The sequence below is a fragment of the Urtica dioica genome, chromosome 2 (genome assembly GCF_054948205.1).
Source record: "Urtica dioica subsp. dioica isolate 48M chromosome 2, U.dioica_male_clone48M_v1_H2, whole genome shotgun sequence".
In the NCBI taxonomy this organism is placed as follows: domain Eukaryota; kingdom Viridiplantae; phylum Streptophyta; class Magnoliopsida; order Rosales; family Urticaceae; genus Urtica; species Urtica dioica.
This window is the reverse complement of record NC_142757.1, coordinates 54,860,859-54,882,083: the sequence shown is the minus strand read 5'-3', so window position 1 is coordinate 54,882,083 and position 21,225 is coordinate 54,860,859. Positions and strand designations below refer to the sequence as shown.

General features: G+C 38.5%; 2 protein-coding genes and 1 long non-coding RNA gene across 3 annotated transcripts; all 3 read right to left on the bottom strand.

The window, feature by feature from the left end:
* Positions 1-2,367: 2,367 nt before the first annotated feature.
* Positions 2,368-3,326, bottom strand: LOC149405808 (uncharacterized). Its single transcript, XM_089607978.1, has 3 exons — positions 3,277-3,326; positions 3,100-3,204; positions 2,368-3,036 (listed from the first exon to the last, which is right to left on the bottom strand). Exons 1-3 carry the CDS (start codon positions 3,283-3,285, stop codon positions 2,455-2,457), a joined length of 696 nt encoding a protein of 231 aa, XP_089464104.1. The 5' UTR covers positions 3,286-3,326; the 3' UTR covers positions 2,368-2,454.
* Positions 3,327-12,113: 8,787 nt separating this feature from the next.
* LOC149405807 (uncharacterized) lies at positions 12,114-13,770 on the bottom strand. Its single transcript, XR_016302038.1, has 5 exons — positions 13,679-13,770; positions 13,545-13,603; positions 13,401-13,452; positions 13,090-13,326; positions 12,114-12,989 (listed from the first exon to the last, which is right to left on the bottom strand). It is a non-coding gene; the product is annotated as an uncharacterized LOC149405807 (long non-coding RNA).
* A 1,000-nt stretch (positions 13,771-14,770) lies between these two features.
* On the bottom strand, positions 14,771-18,559 carry LOC149405806 (putative disease resistance protein RGA1). Its single transcript, XM_089607879.1, has 2 exons — positions 15,084-18,559; positions 14,771-14,834 (listed from the first exon to the last, which is right to left on the bottom strand). The coding sequence occupies exon 1, from the start codon at positions 18,447-18,449 to the stop codon at positions 15,096-15,098; it is 3,354 nt and encodes a 1,117-aa protein (XP_089464005.1). The 5' UTR covers positions 18,450-18,559; the 3' UTR covers positions 14,771-14,834; positions 15,084-15,095.
* Between the last annotated feature and the right edge of the window lie 2,666 nt (positions 18,560-21,225).

The window sequence follows — 21,225 nt, the reverse complement described above, 5'->3', positions numbered from 1 at the left end:
ATGGTATAATTGGAATATTGGAATGTTGTCATGATAAATTGGCTATTTTCCTAAATATGTTAATAGTTGGGCTATAATTTTAAAGTAGAGGTGTCATTTTGGCTAGTTCTTTAGCCGACCCAAAAATAATATATATGCGTAGCTAGTAATATATGGAACAACAAAGAGCTTGTTTGGTGTTGTTGAAGACACACCTTTTTTAAATTTTTTTACTGCTCTATTTATAGAAAAACAAGCGTACGAAACTTGAAATTAAAAACATGCGTTAGTGCCTATAATAGAATTGGAGAGAGATATGATATAGTTTAAATAGAATCTCCAATATTTGTAATTCCCAAAGAGAGAGATCAAATACAAGTGATGCACCCAATGAATTGTATTTGGATGTGGGAGACTAAATATATATGTGAATATTGTACATCATCATTTTGGTTCAAAGAAACATCTAAAGATATTACTCTATTGAAATATAATTTGTGTTGCAAAAATGGAAAAATTAAATTACCTTTATGGAAAACAACTCCTTTGACGTTAGAAAAACTATTAAGCTATGATGATGGACCTGAAAGTACATATTACAGAAATAATATATTCGATAAATACTATCAATTATTCGATAAATTCAGTACCCCAAGCGCGGGCACTAAGCTTGTATTAACTAAAAGGTATTTCAAATTTTTTTTTTTCATTTTGCTCCCACACACTTTCTATTTTAGAGTTAATATTTATTACTTTTATGTATTTATTTAATAAAAAAATAGAGAAAAAATTTAAGTGAAATTTGATGTAAGTAATTTATTCTCTACCTATTTTTAAGAATTTAGTCCAAGTTTCATTTTATTAAGAAAATAGCACATCACTAAAATTAATTAAATTTTTGGTCTAATTGACAGTTAATTAAATTAATTTTCAGTTAATTTAATTAACTTATGCTTGATGGGCTATTTTCCTAATAAAATAAAACTTGAGCTATTTTCTTAATAAATGGTGAACTATTAGGCTACTGGACTAATTGACCCAAAATTTAATGTAATAATATAATAAAGTAATTATGACTCATAAATAAGAAGTAGTGTAGTTGGAGTGTTTATTTTTTAATTTTGCTAGTCATAATAGCTAAAGAGTTTATATAGATATTCTGATTAGAGATGCTCTATTAAGAGGATGAAAATTTGATTTTGTTTAAAATCTCAACACCCTATAATAATTTTATCAGTAAAAATGTAACGGAAGCTTTATAAAAGTATATTTAAAGGATAATAGAACAAAAGAGAAATTTAATAAATGGCGGCTTAAATTTAACTGAGTAAAAAATTACACAAAATTTAAAAATACATGCTAAATATTTAAAACTTAAAAAATACATGCGTATTTACAAAAATATCCTGTATATTTAATTTCAATAATGATGAAAAACTCCGACTGGAAAAGAGAGGCCGTTTACCAATGAATTACTTTGCCATTTGAGTTTTAAGTACACCTAAAATGTCTTCTTATTTGCTTTTCATTTACAATATTGTCATTTACCCTTCTAGTTCAACCTTAATAATTTAGCATAAAATAAAACAAAAGATAGAAACAATCATTCTATTATTTTATAGAAATAAAATTAATATAGGGATTTGAAATATAAGTAGAGTAAACACTTTCATTTTAGAAAGTAAAAAATGTATGTTTACAAAAATACTTAACGACCCATTTTTCGGAATGTCGTACTTATCTTAAATCTTTTATTTCTCAAATTTATATATCCAAAAATTAGATTTTTTTTTTTTACATATAATTAGAAAACTATTATCTAGAATGCAGCTCAGGGAATAGAGGTTGTAAGACGAATCGGCAACGGTGCAGTGATCGCCGACGAGGCCCACTACAACATTTACAACATTTACCGACGATTTTTTTCGTCGGTAATAACCCTAAAATCGTCGCTAAATGTATTTAGCGACGATATTAGCGACGATAAAAATCGTCGCTAATTCGCCGTGCCTAAATATATTTAGCGACGATTTAATCGTCGGTAAATATTTAGCGACGATATTAGCGACGATGAAATCGTCCGTAAATGTTGTGACGAGAAGTTTTTTTTCATTTTGAAACAGACAATTAGCGACGAATTTGTCGTCGCTAATTACCGCGGGAAAAAATCCCGCGTCAATTAGCGACGACAAAGTCGTCGCTAAATGTTGTGACGATAAGTTTTTTTCGTTGTGAATTTTCCCGCGCCAATTAGCGACGACTTTTATCGTCGCTAATTATTACCCACATAATTTTTTTTTTCGTCGTTAATTATTTATTTTTTACGGTTTTTTTGTTGTGAAATTCTAAAATGAAAAATCATATAAAAACTAAATTATATTATCCAAATCAACAACTATATAAAATCCGGTTACGTACGTTTTCGGTTATCGAGAAATATGTAAATAATAAATACACAAAACAACTAATAAACCACTAGTCGCGACGTTTGCTTTGTCGTCCCGCCACTCGTTTTCCCCCTCCTCGACGAGAAACGCTCTTCTGCTGGCGCTGAAGTTCTGCAGGCTGCGGCGTCGGAGTAGACTGACTTGGTCCGCCGGGCGTCGTCTGCTGGCTGGCGTCGGGAGTCCTCTGCTGGCCGCCCGTCGGAGTGCGGACGTCGGGCGTCGGAGTGTGGACGCCGGCCGTCGGAGTCTGCTGGCTGTGGGATGACGGAGCCTGCTGCGAACTCTGCGGAAATTGGGACATGAACGAGCTAAGGTTGAGGCCGGGCACCTGACTCTGTATTGTCTCGGCGAACGCGGCGAGGGTCGATGCCAACACCTCCTGCGAGACATATCCTGGTTGCGACGTCCCAGCCTCCGAACCGTAGACTTCGGCGACTTCAGCCGCCATCCGTGCTCCCTGTGGCACCAAACGTCCGACGCCGGTCAAGTGATCAGTCCGCGAACCCATAATATCGCGGATCGCCTGCTGCTCTAGAACGGAAATATCAACGTCCGCTCCTTGGTGCTCAGCCTCCGCTCGCAACGTGTTGAACCTAGCGACCAGTCGATCCTGATATAATTAACTAGTTAGTATATATTAATCGAAAAATAAGAAAAATAAATGTAAACTTACATAACGTGCGGAGGCTTCAGGAGTCAGCCATTCAGACTTGTCGGACTGATGTTGGCGCTTGTAGTTCGCAAACAAGCTCTCGAATGCGCCTGTCTCGACGCTCTTCTGCATGTAAACAAAACTTCAAGTGTTAGATAATTTTAACGATTTGATGTATCATATAAACATAAAACTTACGTTTTTCATGCGGTGGGTCGAGAACCCAATCGTCCCCTGTCGAGTCTTCGTCTTCTTCTTCGCGCGATTCGCCTTATTCTTCGCTTGTATAGCGTGTTGTAATATAAGTAAACGTACACGTAAATAACAAATCGTTTAATAAACATTCGAGTAACGTAAATGATTCGATATTACCTTAAATTCATCGCTCGTATATCGTTGTATCAGCGTCTCCCATTCGGTGTCGAGCTTAACGGTCTTCGGTTTCAGCGACCGCGCCACCTGTACGCTGCTCTTGCAGTCGATGTCGAACCACGACCGCAATGTATGCCTCCAATCGCGAAGACGAGTCTTCGCGTCTCGAATGATTGCCGCATCGACAATCGCCTTCTTCTTCCCGGTTGCATCACCATCGACTCGAATGTCGTACTTGTCTCGAATCGCTGCTCGGATCTCGGCCTCCTTCGCCGGCCCCACGTTCGCATTCGTCCACCTTGGGACCGTAGGCGAGATCTTGTCTCGGACGACCAACCCGAGCGTGTTCGCGAACGTCGCGAGATCCGGATCCATCTCGTGCTCTGGCTGCAAGAACGACTGAAAGTCCTCGTTATAAATAACGACTTCCTTCACCCCGGGGCGCCGTGCACGCTCAGATCGAAGCCCGACCGTCGGCCCACGCACGGCCGGTTCGATATCCTCGTCTTCTTCTTCGACGCCATCACGTACGGGCGCCGACTGGCAATAATTCGGGAGACGAGCTAAGAAGTCATCCCCGCCTCCACTGCCTCCAGCTCCTGTAGCCGCAGCCATCTGAAATTAAAAAAAAAATTATTTAGTTATGCATTCTTAATGATTTAAATAAGTTAATTTAGTAAGTAAATGAAAAACGTTATATACTATCAATCATCGTCGTCTGACAAATCATCTTCTTCCATCAAATCTTCGTCCTCAGTTTCTTCATCATCGATAAACTCTTCTTCTTCAATATTTTCCAACAAGTTCACTGCGTCGTTGCTCACGGGCTCTGGTATCGCAGACTGATGACGCGTTGACAGTGAATCTAAATCTAACGGTTCTACTGACAACTGAACTGAAGACGAAGATTGACCAAGAATGAGGTCAATATCAGGAAGATCCCACACATTTCGATGATTACACTCTTCGACGATTCGCCAATCAGGACCATTCAAGTTATCTTCCAAGTAGAAAACTTGTTTCGCTTGAGTTGCCAAAATAAATGGCTCGTCTTTGTACCATTCTTTTGCCACATACACGCTTGTCAAGTTATTGTCGTTGCGTGTCCTTTTCCTCGGATCTTGATCACCGAACCAACAACATTGAAATAAGACGACGCGATAATTGTTCTGATACGTCAAGACAATGACATTTTCTACTTGACCGTAGAAGTCGTGACCTCCTTCACTTGGTACACATACCCCGCTATTCTGAGTCGTTCTTCTGCTATCACGTTGACGGGAGATAAATTTAACCCCGTTCACTACACAACACGGCTACGTCTGTGGTGCGAAATGTGGTCCCAATGCCAATGCATATAATTCGGAGGTAACGGATAATCCGTCTTGGCTCATGCGAAATACCTACATACAACCATTAACGAGTCGGTTATTAATTATCTCATATTCTTTGAGTTTGGTAGTGAAATACCTTTTCCCAAAACCACTTTGGGAACTCAAGTCGATGCGCTTCTTCAACATCTGGCCGACCTTCTAATTCCATGAGATCTATGTGTTCACTGAAATAAAATTCATGTTCATTTAATACATCACTTCGTATAAATATAATTCAAGTTCGTTTATTTCACTCATTTACCTCATGAAATCGTCAATTTCGGGACAATTTCGTAAAATGTACCACTCAGCGAGCAATCGTATATTCTCATCTAAGCGTATCGTGGTCATCTTCCCGTAAGGCCGACAACTTGATGACTGAAACACCGATAACTCCCGTTCGACACCTTCGAAGTTAGACGCGACGTCTGTTCGTTGGGGCATGTTGAAACGATTCTCAACGCCTTCTAGATACCTTGAGCAGAATGTCAATGCTTCATCTACAACATAAGCTTCGGCAATTGAACCCTCTGGTCTAGCTCGATTACGCACAAAGTTCTTGAGCGTTCCAAGGTATTTCTCAAATGGGTACATCCACCGCATATGAACTGGACCTCCGTTAATTGCCTCCTCCGGTAGATGCATTACCAAATGAACCATGATTGTGAAGAAATCAGGCGGGAAAATTCGTTCCAACTTACACAATATAAGCTTCACATCCTCTTACGCCTTCTCAATGTCTGAAATTACCAGCGTTCTAGAGCAAATAAGTCTGAAGAAGTTGCAGAGCTCTATTATGGCATCTCGAATTGTTCGATCCAGAAAAGGACGAATAGCAGGAGCCAATAGGCGCTGCATAATCACGTGACAATCGTGAGACTTCAAACCCGTCAACCTCCCATCCGCGGTAACATTCTTCTTCAAATTCCCCGCAAAACCATCGGGAAATCTGACAGATCTCAAGAACTCAGTAAACCGCTTCCGTTCTGAAGGTGTCAGAGTGTATGACGAAGGCGGTTTCATCCATCTATCTCCTTCTTGGTACAAATGAAGCTCGTGCCTTATGTTCCAGTCCGCCAAAGTCAACCGCGCCTTATCTGTGTCTTTCGTCTTCCCTTCGATGTTCAGCAAGGTACCCAGAAGATTGTCGCATACATTCTTTTCTATATGCATTACATCGAGGTTATGCTTCAGCGTAAGACTCGACCAATACGGCAACTCGAAGAAAATACTTTTCTTTGTCCAATTCAGCTCACTCGCATCGTGCTTTCGTTTCTTCCCGCCGAAGTCAGGGTGCTTCCCCGGGGTTGCATCTCCCACTAATCGCAATTGTTGAAGTATATCGCTCGCTGATTTTCTCACTGGTGGTGGTCGTTTCTCATTTCGTACCTTGTACAGTTTGCTCTTCCTCATCGGGTGTAACAACGGCAAGAATCGACGATGATCGCAGTAAACAATCTTGTTTCGAGCCTTGAAAGATGGTGTGTCGTTGTTACACGTCGGACAAGCAAGGTACCCTTGACCACTCCATCCCGACAAACTGCTTCTCGCTGGAAAATCATTCACCGTCCATAGAAGTACGGAAAACAACCTGAATAGCTCACCGGTCGAACCATCTCTCAACACAACACCGGTTTCCCACAATTCCTTCAGCTCATCAATCAGCGGTCGTAAGAAAACATCCATGTCTTTACCCGGTGCACTACGACCTGGTATAAGCAATGTTAACATCAAGTACGATGTTTTCATGCACAACCACGGCGGTAAATTGTACGCAGTCAAGACTACCGGCCACATACTGTATGATAAACTCATGTCACCAAATGGGTTGAAACCATCGGCGGCAAGTCCAAGCCGGACGTTCCTCGGTTCTGCCGCAAACATGGGATATTTTCGGTCGATCTCCTTCCACGTTGCTCCGTCAGCAGGATGTCGCAGTACACCATCCTCTTTAATGCGTTCATTCTCGTGCCACTGCATCTCTAGAGCTGTGTGCCGACTCGCGTACAGTCGCTTAAGTCGATCTTTCAGTGGAAAGTAGCGCAACACTTTATGCGCTACTTTTTTTCCACCGTCTTTCATCAGCCACCGGCTCTCATTACAAACTGGACACTCGTCTAGATTGGCGTTGTCCTTCCAAAACAACGCGCAATCGTGTTTGCAAACGTGAATCGACTCGTAACCCATATCAAATCGACGCAATTTCTCCTTTGCTTCATAATGTGACTCTGGAATCGTGTTGTCGATCGGATGAGATTTTTTCAGTACTTTCAGAAGCTGATCAAACGACTTATTCGTCCACTTGTTCATCACTTTCAAATGCATCAACGTGACAACAAATGAGAGTGACGAATACTCCGTACAACCCGGCCATAATTCTGTGTTCAGGTCGCTGAAAAGGTCATCGAACTGTCCACTCTGGTATTCTGCATTCGGGTCAATACTGTCATCGTCACCGTCTACGTCGTTGTGATCTAAGATATCGTGTACAACATCAAACATCCCTCATCCTCTGTACTCCGTCTGATACTGCATTACGTCATCTTCTTCCTCCCCGTGAAAGTTCCACCTCGTGTAATTCCTCTTAAATCCTCTGATAAAGAGATGATTCTCTATATCATGAATTTTTTGCATCAACACGTTGTTACACCTCTTGCATGGACACTTAACTCGTCCTTCGACATTTACGTATTGTCGGGCCATTGCCATGAACTCTGTCATGCCAGCCGCAAACTCAACGCTTAAACGTTGGTCCTCGATTATCCAATTCCTATTTGGATAACTCATTTTACCTATAGATTGAACATTTCAAAATTTAGTAGTTTTCGGATTTTATTTTATAATTTCACGATCGATCCTACCGAACTTTTGACAGAACCTCCCCTATAAACTTAACAACCCGGCATCAAGCCTTTAACTTTAAAACCTGCATAGAAACATCCTAAAACTAACAATAAATCCAACCTCAGTGGTTCGATTATTAAAATTCATAATTCATCACATTTTTAATCATTTCTAACAACAATTAAATACAATTCCATTTAATTTACATAAACTAACTAATTGTTTTTACATCATTTTACCAAATATAAAATTTATAACAAATATATAATTCATTTATAATTTATAAAATTTATAACAAATATTTATAATTCATTTATAATTTATAAAATTTATATTTGGTATAACAAATATATAATTCTAAAAATATAAATTATAACAAATTTATAAACTAAAAATATATAATTCATTTATAACTAATTTATACTTATATAACTAAATAAATTATATTAGTTATTTATAACAAACATTTATAACTAAAATTATATAATTCATTTATAACTAATTTATAACAAATATATAACTAAAGTTTATAATCCTATAACTAATTAAAATAAATTTATAACTAAAGTTTATAATCCTATATATATTAATCATATATACCTAATATATAACTAATATATACATAAATTTATAACTAATATATATTAATCCTATAACTAACTAATATATATATATATAGTTTTTAAAAAAAAAAACTTACCGATCGGACAAAAAGAAGAAGAGCGCGCGCGGCCAGAGAAGGGGAGCGGCGTCGGCGTCGGTGGTCGAGCGGCGTCGGTGGTGGAGCGGCGTCGGCGTCGGCGGCGGAGCGGCGGAGGATGAGCTGTAATGGGAGAGAAAGAGACTTTAGGAGAGAGATGTGAGGAGAGAGAGAGAAGTAGTGAGGAGAGAGACTTACCGGCGAGGCACACGGTGGAGGAGCGTCGGCGGCACACGGCGGACGAGGCACACAGCGGAGGAGGGAGAAAGTAGAGAGAGAAATGGAAGTTAGGGTTTCTGAGCGAATGGGGAAGCTGGGTCGCGTTCTGGTATTTAAAGACATTTACCGACGATTTTTTCGTCGCTAAATGATTTCAGTTCGTCGCTAAATGAACTTACGTTAACCAGACATTTAGCGACGATTTAATCGTCGCTATTAGTAAATTTCACACATTTAGCGACGATTTTATCGTCGCTAAATCATTTCGTTTTAATTTAATGGGAGGGATTTTTCCCTCTTTAAACTTCGTCAAAATTTGATAACATTTAGCGACGATTATTTCGTCGCTAATTGTATAGCGACGATAAAACAATCTTTAGCGAAGATTTTATCGTCGCTAAATGTTTTCGTCTTAATTACATTGGAGGGATTTTTTCCTCTTTAAAATTCGAAATTAATTCAACGTTATTAGCGACGAAAATATCGTCGCTAAATGTATTTTGAAATAATTAGCGACTAATTTATCGTCGCTAATTATTTTCCCGCGAACTTAGCGACGACAAAAAAGAATTAGCGACGATAAAGTCGTCGCTAATTATCTTTGCCGCCAAACTTTAATATTTCTCGCAACAAAGAATTAGCGACGATATTATCGTCGCTAAAAGGGTTATTAGCGACGATATATTAGCGACGACTAAATCGTCGCTAATAGTGTCGTCGCTAAATGTGTTATTTCTTGTAGTGGCCGTGATCCATCATGGGACAGAAACCGAGCGATTCGTTGTGCTCTTTCGCAAACTTCGGGATTTCCAGCTCCGTCCTTTTCATGTGATCCCACAGAAAGTCCACTCTATTCATGTATTTTATCTTCTTCTGCTATCTATAATTCAACGCAGCCGGTACGTCCAACCCAGCTTCCTCAGCTTCTCGTTGCTTAGTGAGATCTCATTATCAGTCGAGCCGCTAATGTTGTGCAAATCAGGATAAAAAAACATTAGACCTTTTTATCCCTAGTTCCCATTCAGAACCCCAATAAAATTGAATAAAAATTGATACGTATTTAGACATTAGAGGTTTTATTTATGGAAATTAGACTATTTAAGTATGAAATTAAGTTAATAAAATCTTGCAATTACTACTTTTAATTATGCATTTATTATATTACGAATTTAGGGTATTAATTAGGCAACTAGATTTTAATTATATTATTCCAAACTTGTCCATAGACCTACTTACAAATGAGTATCTTTTTTTTTTTTTTTATCAATGAGAATAGCCTCAAACCAAATAACTTAATCTCTTTCAAGAAGAGAAGGGGTTAGGTTTCGGTGGAGCTTTGCATTTTGAGTATTATTGTTAACGTAAATTAATCACTACGGCCAAGGACGAAGCTACGTTGAAGTCAGGGTGGGCTTCAGCCCCCCCTGAACAAATTTATTAAAAAAATTGGGCCCATTTTATAAAGCGCAATTTTAAGCAACCTGGTTTAAAAAATACAATTGTTGTATTATAATATGAGTTGAATCCAAAAAGTTATGCAAATTCCTGCAGGTTTTGAGAATGGCAGGTCGATTGGAAAAGTGTGTTGTAAAGATAAACTTTTGTAACACTCTGTTTGTAAATTTCGAATGAAATAAATGAGTTTCTTTTTGTTACAATTAAATTTTCGAGCGATTTAATTATTCTTTGTGCTTATCGAATAATTTATATTATGCAAAGGTTATTTTAAGTCTCAGAAAAATTAAAGGACGTATCGAGTTCGTCTCGATTAAAATAAATTTTCAAAGAGACGCTTCGGAAAATATGTAATTCGTACATTCTAAAAAACGAGAATAAAATTCCGAGAAAAATCTTAGTTCTATTTAAATTAAATAAAAATAGTCAAGGAAATGCTCGGGTTCAATCACAAATTCATTATTCATTTAACTATGAATTTATGTTAAAAATTTGTGACAAAGACCTAATTGTAACAAAATCAGAGGACTTGAGTGTCATGAAGTTTGAAATGGGGTCAAAGTCATAAAGGTGGAAGGACTGAGGACTTAAATGAATAAATAGTGGAAAGTTCATCTATAGCTTAGTTCTGCATCCTTATTTGCCTGTGTTTGCACGTTAGATGACATTTGCATTGCATTAGATGTTTCCTTTTCAAGTTAGACTCCCGCTTGCTGAGTCATTTCGACTCATAGTTTTATGACCCTTGGTATGTAGATAAGGGAAAGCAGCAACGAAGAAGTAGAAGACCGAGACCGAGCGCGCATTCCTCGACTTGCGGGCTAATGGGGTCTCACTTAAGGATATATAATAATATTAATGGTTTTGTAAACCTTCTATATCCTACTATTCTCCTGAAACTCTGTCTTATGTATGTTATAAGCCTAGAGCTTACGTATATATAGTAAATATGAAACTTCGAAACAAAAGCGAAATTTTTTTCCGGGTTTCTGTAAACCTTTAATATGTAATATTACTTTATGTACATTAATCGCTATATTATGTTTAATTATTATTTTCGCTTTGTAAATTATTAAGTATTATGTTATATTGTTGTTATGTTCGAGCATGTCCGGCCGCGGCTCGTGGGCGAGCTGTCGCTCGCGGGTCGTGACAAAAACTATCAAAAGCACATGAAGACTCGATAGATTCAAATTGGGAAATATGAGTTTTACGCGTGATAAACACACATATCAAATCCCCAACCACAGAGAAAGGGACAAATAAATATATTTATGGAAATATTATAAAGTTTTAAGCTCGAAAATGTGAGTTGTCCCACTAATGGCTTACCATATAATAATATTTGATATTCTAGGTTTAAAGTCTACATACAAAGCTAAACAAAATTAAAAAGAACACACGTTAGCACACAATCCATCATTAGAGTACATGAGTTGGTCTTTAATTTTAATATTCACTAGCTTACTTTTGTGGTTAGTTAATTTTTTTTTTTCCTTAAGTTAGATCATTGTGCTTCAAAATAAAAATAATAATCACATTATAATAAAAAAAAATTCCTCTTTAACTGCTTTTCTTCAATAATTATTATAACTTTCACTCATCGTCGAACTATTTCCAACCAAATAATTCCCCATTTGAAGATTTATTGAGACACTTCTCGACGAAGAATATTTTGATACAAGTTAAAATTAACAAGTAACTTCAAACGAAAATTTAAAGCTTATTACTTAAGATTAGAAGTGGATCACACGTACCCAATTATAATAAGAATTCGTGGGTTATTAGTTAGAAGCCTTGTGAGAAAAGAAGAGCTTCGATCTCTTCAATCACTTTCTTGCACATCAAGACATAGCAGACCTACTAGACATCTAATCCTTAAACAGAGATTCATTCATACACATCATTTCTCTCAATGTGAGTTTTGAATTTTATAAATAGAAAGAGGGACCTTAATACAAAAAGCATGGAAGCCGTAGACCAGTGGGACCACACGCAAACCAACACGCCAGCCCCGACCGATCCAACGGAACCGCCACCTTTTTACAAATGAAATTACGTGATCTGTGCGTATGTCACAGAATATGTTGTGACGGATTCTGTGACAAAAACTAAAATTCGAGTGATCAAAACATAGAAAGCTGTAAGTGCGAAAATATAAAGAACACAGAGATTGGTGACCCAGTTCGGCAATCCGTGCCTACGTCTGGGGGGCCTTAGCCCGGTGGAAAGCAATCTACTATGATAACGTGGTACAATAAGGTTTTACACTAAACGACTCCCTCGCTAGCTAGTCAACCTACGTCTATCTTCTTCAATAGCAACTTAGGCTCCCCCTAAGCACGAGATCCCCTCGATTTCCACAGAAGCTCTCTCCCGAGACTTCTAACAGTGTTTCCCGATCAAAACAAAGGAAAAACCTAATCTCTTGCTTCTAATACAATCACTCGTATATAGGCAACAAAGCAGAGGTAACAGACACCTTAAGAGCTTGAACGCAGGTCGTTCTAAGCTCAGCTAAAACACTCAAAAAATAAATCTCTCAAACAAGTGTTTCCAAAGGGTCAAGAAGGTGTGTGAAAGGAGGACGCCTCATATAGTCTTCGAAGCGAATTAGGGCGTGTGATTCAGTTGCTGGCATCAGGGATATCATATCTTCAGATACCTGGAAAATCTCGCGGATATTTGATGATTCCGAGAAAGTCGCAGAATATGTCGCAACAAAATCTGCAACAAATCAAATATTCTCTGCCACGTGAAGGCTCCACATCAGCAACAAATATCCTCCTTTTACGAGCAATTTTGCCAATTAAACATCGCCAATAAATGCAAAGTAGTTGCATCAACAACAAATAAGACAGATTACAAGCTTTAAACTCTTACTTTCTCTCTACAAAATAAACCCCGGACTATTTGCAATCCATCGTTGCATGTTCAGCACTGTTCTTCTGCAAGTAATTCAATAAACAAAAATTGGATTTGGCTTTTCGTAATAAGGTGAACTGATCGCACGTTGAGTTAATTAACGAGTCACTGCTAGAACCATACCCAATTCTCATTAGTCTCGTTCCAATCGCAGCCATCGATGCTAAGTACAGATGAAAGACGCTAGTTCACAGGCCGATAAGTAACTAAGATTCATTCATACCTGTAAAGGATTTAGAATCAAGAAAATATTTCTTCGACGAGTCATAGTCTTGTGGTATTTCTTGAGGTGAGTCCCGAACAAAGTCATCTTCTATGTGTCGAATTGGAAAACGAAGACGGAACACTTCTTGGGCACAACTGGAAGATAGTCCATCAAAGCTAGGCGATAAAACAAAAACAAGTAATGATTTAGGCAAAAAAAAAGGTTTTACCTCGGATCATTCATAATGCCGCTCGTGAGAGAAGCAGCTTTACAGTCAACAACTGAAAATACACAGAGTTGGCTTTAGTTTAAAAATAATGATAATAGCAATATCACAATAAGAAGCTACTTCGACAAATACAAAGAAATATACCTGAAAGAAGAGCACCGCCTTAGTCTACGTCCATAAAATGTTGAGCGAGCTGATCTAACCTATTAAGTTAAGTTTAACGGATCTACGATCACATCAAGGGAAACCAAAGGTAACAACTTTGTACGTGAATTTACCCATTCTTTTTCAGATGTTGTGCCATCATATTTTCCCAGTGTTCATGCACCGGTATGAACAATTTGTATCTGCGGTCCGATTCACATATTGCCACAACGACTAATAAGGGAACAAAAGAGGACAATTGAAAAAAACCAAGATCGAGCAAAACCGAAAAAACAAGTTGTCTAACTCACTTGTGGAACTCCTGGGGGGAAATCCAATGCCCCGTTGTTCGTGTGTTGTGCTTTTGGCAGCGATTGGAGTGAATCCGCAACGCCCTGAGACGATAACCGGTGAAGACCCAAATGTCGATCTTTAAGCTTCTCGACCCTTGCGTGTATTTCTGACCCGCGTCCCCGTTTCGAAATATTGAGTCCAAAAAGTTACCCCATCAGAGCTCTACACCAAAACCAACCATATATCAAGATTCAAACTCTTATCAGTGTCTTTAAATTAATCACATCAAATAAAAAACAATGGAACAGAACAGTACAACAAACTGAATGCTAACAGCAGATTCTCAAACACATAGCGTGCATTCAATAATGAAAGAAACTGAGAGAGGCTTCATCGGCCATATACAAAGAAGCTAGACCGCATTTACAACAGCAGAAATTAGTCTGTACTAAGTGGACTTTTTCAGATGAAAGTGGAAAAATAAGAGTCAAAACAAATAGATAAGAAAGGCAAGGCTCGCAAGTAAAATGGCAAGAGAATCAAAAGACAGCTCGGTTTTTCTCAGAAACTGGGGAAGAAATAAAAAGGACCAAAAATGCAGCGAGGAAGAAAAAGATTGGCTTTAACGTACCAAATTGGTGTAAATAATCCTTCAATTTGTAATCATGTTATGAAAAAGTCTGGAAGCCAAGCTAGCCCGGATTGATCTAAGAGAACCCAGACAAATACAGATGACAAGATTTTAAATTTCCCTTCTCTTTACAAAATAAACCTCAGACTATTTGCAATCCATCGCTGCGTGTTCAGTACTGCTGTTCTGCAAGTAATTTCAATAAACAAAAATTGGATTTAGGTTATAGAACAAGGGAAACTGATTGCAAGTTTATATAAATGAGTCACCCTTACCATACCCAATTTTCATTAGTCTCATTCCAATTGCAGTCATTGATGTTGTCGAACCTCAGAAGTTAAGTAAAATGAAAATCGATGACTCACCTGGAAATCAGTTTTTGAACAACATTTAAATTGTGAAGTAACATAAACATAATAGAAAATCGAGCGATGGTCTATGCTCATCAACTAAGGTTACGTGAATCAAATCGAATACACGAGAGAAGAAAGTTACGTTTTGTTTTTTCAAGTTGGATCGTGAAATCTTAAAAGTCAATAAGCTAATGCACGTGTTTGATATGTATGATAGTACTAAACATGAATTTGTTGGAAGAAAGGAGAAAATGAAATTACCAGAAAGTTGTCTCACTCGTCTGTTTGAATCCAAACACCATCTTTCTGCACGTGTTTGTCATCGAAGAGGATGTTGGGGACATGCGAAATCTTGTGCCATTCCTTCCCGACCTCTTTCTGGCACTGCCTTTGCAAGGTAAGGGATTCATTGATGTACAGCTCTTGCAGTGGCGTCATTTTCAGAAACTCTGGTAGTGTTTCAAGGCTTGGACAAAGTTGAATGGTCAATTTGCGTAGACATGGCATAACTTTTGTTGTCGTCTCTGTGCAACATCCTTCCCACACTGTCCACAGCGAATAATTATAAAAAGAAAGGTCTTCCAAGTTCGGAAATGAAATGACCTCTCGATCGGCTTCAGTGATTCCAAGGAATTCTTCACCCACCCTACACATCTTGGGGAACCTCTTCAGTGTCAGAGCTTTCAGTGAAGGCAATTTCCCAAGCGGAGGTAAAGTCTCGCAATTCATGAATGAATTAAATACGAGACAGGTGAGATTGGAAAGAGACATCATCCAAGCGGGACACGCGGTGAGACCCAAGTAATTAAAAATTTTCAGAGATTTCAAATTGGGATGTGGATGAATGGAACTCAGGATTTCGTTGTCGTTGTGATTGTTGCTATCTACAAACTCCAACAACTCAGAATAGGATCTGAAGACCAACCGCAGCGCAAGCACATGCGAGAGGTTCAGCTTCGCGACATCATCCACTGTCAACCCTGTGTTGCTTCCACACCCTCTGATCTGTAGACGCCCTCGAAACTGAAAGTGTTTGAGATCTCCAATGTGTAGATAGGATCCCCTCTCCTTGGGCACCACTATCATGTCTAGACTTTGCAAACCACTTAATTTTCCCAACCCTTTCGGAAGCTTCTCTAACCTAGTTCTATATATGTAGAGATGTTTTAGGTTGACTAGTCTTGAGATGCACTCTGGTAGTGTTTCTATCTTCCGGCAACCATTGAGTTTCAAGGTCTCAAGATTGCAGAGGTTGAATAGTTCCTTTGGCAACTCTCTCAAGTCATAGTTGTCCGACAAATCTAGATATCTCAAGTGCCTTAATTCTCCTAACCCTTTCGGAAGCTTCTCTAACCCAGTTCCATATATGTAGAGATGTTTTAGGCTGACTAGTTTTGAGATGCACTCTGGTAGTGTTTCTATCTTCCGGCAACCATTGAGTTTCAAGGTCTCAAGATTGCAGAGGTTGAATAGATTCTTTGGCAACTCTCTCAAGTCATAGTTGTCCGACAAATCTAGATATCTCAAGTGCCTTAATTCTCCTAACCCTTTCGGAAGCTTCTCTAACCCAGTTCCATATATGTAGAGATGTTTTAGGCTGACTAGTTTTGAGATGCACTCTGGTAGTGTTTCTATCTTCCGGCAACCATTGAGTTTCAAGGTCTCAAGATTGCAGAGGTTGAATAGTTTCTTTGGCAACTCTCTCAAGTCATAGTTGTCCGACAAATCTAGATATCTCAAGTGCCTGAATAGACCAATAATCTCTGATAATCTTACAAACCCGCAATTCGTCATACTCAAAGTCCGAAGACATGTAAGTTGAGAAGACAATAGAAATCGGACATTTTTGGTTAACCTACTTGATAGGAAGTAAAGCGTGCGCAAATTCTTCACATTACAACTGGCTAATGAATTGAAAGAAGGCGCTTTCAAGGTCAAGTGACGAGTGTTATCTTTTACCATTGCCTTGTTTTCTACATCGTCTACGGCAAATTCTTGAAAAACGTATTCATCGCCTGCCAAAAAATGGGCAAAATCATGAACTCCGTCATTCATTTTGTACTTAACGCCTCCATCAAATGCATCCTCTGCGATTTCTTGAAAATACGACCGCATAGCCAAACTCTTGAAACAATCTCGACCTAATTTCCAGGAATCTACTCTTCCGCCTAAATAACCTTGAGACATCCACATCTCGATTAGATCATCTCTGTCTATAACATGGTCTTGAGGAAACACCGAACAAAACAAAAAGCAGCGTTTTTCCAGCGGTGGAAGATCGTAGTAACTTCGTATACCCGACTTCCAAAGTTCACTACTCAAAATACCCGACTCCCACAGTTGACTACACAAAATGTCTTTCCACTGACTCGCCGTCTTATTAAACCGCACAAGACTTCCAAGAGTTTTAGCAACTAGAGGCAAGCCTTTCGACTTAGCAGCGATTTGTCGGCCGATCGGTTCTAGCTGTCGACGATCCTCGTCTCCCTTCCCAATGAATGCCAATTGGCTGAAAATCGACCAACAATGCTCTTCACTCAATTTCCCTAGACTAATTATCTGGTCTGTGGCCACTCCCATCATAATCGCAACTTCTTTCTTCCTCGTGGTCACTAAAACCCGACTTCCTCTACCCCCATTCCTAAGAGCTTCTTTTATAATTTTCCATCTACTCCAATCTACAAAACAAACATCGTCTAAGACAATGAGAACTTTTTTTCCCTCAATGGACTCGTGAAGGCATTTGACGACATCATTCAGTGAAGAGCTTTGAACAGAGCTTCCAAGACCTTCAATAATCGCCTTAACTACGTTGATCACATGGAAAGGATCGGAGACGCACACCCAAATTTGCTTATCAAAGTGGGTCTTAACCGCCTCGTCATTATAAGCAAGTTGGGCGAGTGTGGTTTTGCCGAGACCTCCCAATCCCACGATGGGGATGATAGGAAGGGATGATCTCCCATCATCATTGGTACTGCTCTCGCACAATAACTTGCTTACTAAAAGACTCTTTTCCTCATCTCGACCATGAACTTCGGTCTCGTCGACAAGGAATTTTGTCAGACGCGGCCTAGGCCTTTCAACAACAGTGTTGAAATTAAAATTATTTCTCTCTTCGGAAATCTCAGCCAACTTTTCATTAAGTTGTTTGAAAAAAAAGATTTTGAGAGCAATATCGCGACGCATAATAGGGCGATCGACTTTGGTGAAAGAGAAGCAAGAGAAAGAAACTGGAAAGCACACCTTCTTGTCGGGAGAAGAAGAAGAAGGAGAAGAAGAAGAAGAAGAAGAAGAAGAAGAAGAAGAAGAAGAATTTTGGAGAGCTTTGTCTTCTTCTTGTTTCTTGATCTCGTACACGAGAACGTCAGTGCTCAACTCATCCAGAAGGTTCTCCATCTCCTCCGAAGCGTTCTTGAGCTCCTTAAGCCATATTTTCACAGCTTCATTGCCCAAGTGTTGCTTCTCCTCGGCGTCCTGAAGAACAGCTTGAATGAGCACAAGTTTGGTCTTCAGCTTTTTGACATCTTCTTCGACTCCGGGCACCAGCTTGATCTCCTTTTCTATTGCATCGATTGGCATGGAGCCCAGACGCTCAATCAGCAGCGAAACCACAGCTTCAGCCATCTTCCCACTTTGGAACTTCTTTCGCTCAACTCACACACTCTAGTGGTTTGTAAACTGTTATGGTATTGGATGAAGAAGAGAAACAGGGCTGGACAGAACAAACTCTTGTTTCCCTATTATATTTTCAGGCTGATTTTATAAAAATAACCTATGACTATTCAATAAAACCAATTGATGGAAAGGTGAACAAAAGTACAATAGCTGTAAATGAAAATATGCTTATCCTTTACAGCTGTTGTCTGTCTGTCTATCGTATTTTCCTTTACAAAATTATAAAAATGTCCTTATATTAATAAATAAATAATTAAGGACACAGTGGTCGCTATTCTATTGGTTGTGTAAATAAATAAATTACAATAATTGGAGATGAGCTTTTTGACCATTGACTACTTTTTTTGAAGGCGACCATTGACTACTACCATATTGGTTGTGTGATTTTTTTAGTGCATCAGGTGATATATATATTATTCCTTTATTTATACACTATGATTTAGAATCTAAACTACCGAAAGAAAAAACCGAACCATGGTTTTTTTTTCTTTTTATTTTTTGGGTGGGTCTCTTGTTTTTGGCAATTGGAGAGAGAGAGAGGAGATTTGGATTTGCTTTTCATACGTATAAGATGATATTGTGTCGGATTATATATCACATTCTTGTTTTTTTTGTTTTGAAGACAGCTTTGCTGCAATGAAGATTGAACTCACGACCTCCACACAGGAGGTGGTGTGGAATTACCGCTAGGCTATCTTAGGTACCACATCACTTTCTTGTTTAATAGTCAACTTTTAATTTACATGCTGTGCTACATTTGAATTGTTACTAAGTTTGAAAATGCCATTATTTTTTTTTTGAGGAAGCGTGGTCGGTGCCACGAAATATCATAAAAGCCTTCACGTATGGCGGATGAATACCGTGGTTACAAAGATAAGAATGAAACAGAAACCATCGGTAAGGAAAACACAGATAAACTCAAACAACAAGGCCCTAGGAGGCCGTGCGGGACCTCAACCCGCGATCATCGGCCCTAATAGCCTCTTCCGAACAAGGCGCGACTAAACCCAGCCAGGTCGAAGACGAGTGATGGTTAACCGCGTAGCGCGCTAGATTATGCGTTGCAACATTACAAAGACGAGAAATATGCATAATGCGAAAAACCTCAAGCTCCCTCACCTCTCTGAAGATGCGGTGCAAGATCGTCCCGAGCTCTGTCGCCAGCGTCACGCCCTCATCGATCATCCTCACCACCCCCAAGCAGTCAGACTGGAACTCCACTCTCCTGCCACCGACGCTGCGAACTAGCTCTATGCCATAGAGGACAGCATATGCTTCCGCAAGCTGGGGGGAGAACCCCCTAGCCAGGAAAAGCGTCTACAATCTTTTTTGGCCATTGACTACTAATATGATATTGGTTGTGATTTCTTAGTGCATGATCTCAATGATAACAGAACGGCTTAACGAATCCCGATGCCTAAAGCAAAACTCTAAATTAGAGTCTTTTTGTTATTGAATTAACTTTTTTCCTGAAACAGCTAAAACTCATTCCGAGATGAATCAAATTTATTCTCTTCATTTTATTTCTTCTAATGGTATATCATTACCTCAATTCATATTCTTTTAAGTTTTAACTAGACAAAATTAGCCCTTGCTTATATTCAAAGTTCAAACAAAAAAAAGAAAAGAAAAAAGAATTGGCAATGCACAGCGATTTAAAAACACACACACAAGACTAATTTAAAAACACACACACAAGAAAGGCAGAACAAAGAGAAATTATGAATGAAATTAATTAATGCAGATATAAAGATGGGAGAAGTAATGTTTCATTTTGTAAAATAAATTAATGGTAGGATTAAAGGATAATTTAAAAAAGTCAAATCGTGCACAGAAGAATCTGACAATCAAAAGAAAACAATGTTGCTAATATTCGTTAATTTATTTTCGCTTTGATTAATTCATTCGCTTTGATTAACATAAGCATATTTATGTTAATTTGTGTTTGTTTCAGACGGCGGCAGAGTCGGATGGGTTTCGTTTTCGGTGGCGAGGATGACGGGCGAGCAAAATTAACGGCGTGGTTAACTTTTTTTTGGGTTTTTTTTTGTGTTAATTTATGTAAGTAAATTTATGTTAATTTGTGCTTATTTGTTTCAGACGGCGTCGGAGTCGAATAAGTTTCGGAGAATGACGGGCGAACAAACGGAAATGTCAAAGGTTGAGGGAATGATAATGGTGAAGCTTTCATGACCGAAGGCGATGAAGATTTATTTTGTCATTTATTTACAGTTACAATGTTGAATGTTATTTTGTTGTCATTTATTTCCATTTATTTATTTATGTATAGTAATTGTTTTATTTAATGAGTGGTAATTTTGTATTTTAATATTCATAAATTTCAAAAATTGGTTAGATCGAAAAATGAACCAAAACGTGAGCCAGATCTCAAAATACACGTTTCAATTTAGCTACATTGCTTGTTTGCCCGAAAATTAAATGATGTAAATCGTGCTTTTGAAACTAGTATATATATAAGCAAATAGAAATAAAACAAACCCACTGCTTTTAAAAAGCAAATAGAAATAAAACAAACCCACTGCTTTTAAAAAGCCACGTTCACACACCCTTTGTTATCGCGTTCAGAGACCAACAAACTGTACTCAAAAGGAAACAGATATTAAAGTGATTGAGAGAATTGTCTATGTGTGGATCAAATATTCGAGCAAAAAGAGTTGTGTCTCTAGTCTCTACTCTATTATTGCTTCTACTTTCTATTTATTTA

Bases quoted from the DNA above. Each gene is read 5' to 3' on its own strand.
- LOC149405806 (XM_089607879.1), bottom strand. From the start codon at position 18,449: ATGGCTGAAGCTGTGGTTTCGCTGCTGATTGAGCGTCTGGGCTCCATG.
- LOC149405808 (XM_089607978.1), bottom strand. The intron at 3,037-3,099 runs GTAAGTTTACAT...TAATTATATCAG, and splicing joins CTGAAGCCTCCGCACGTTAT to GATCGACTGGTCGCTAGGTT.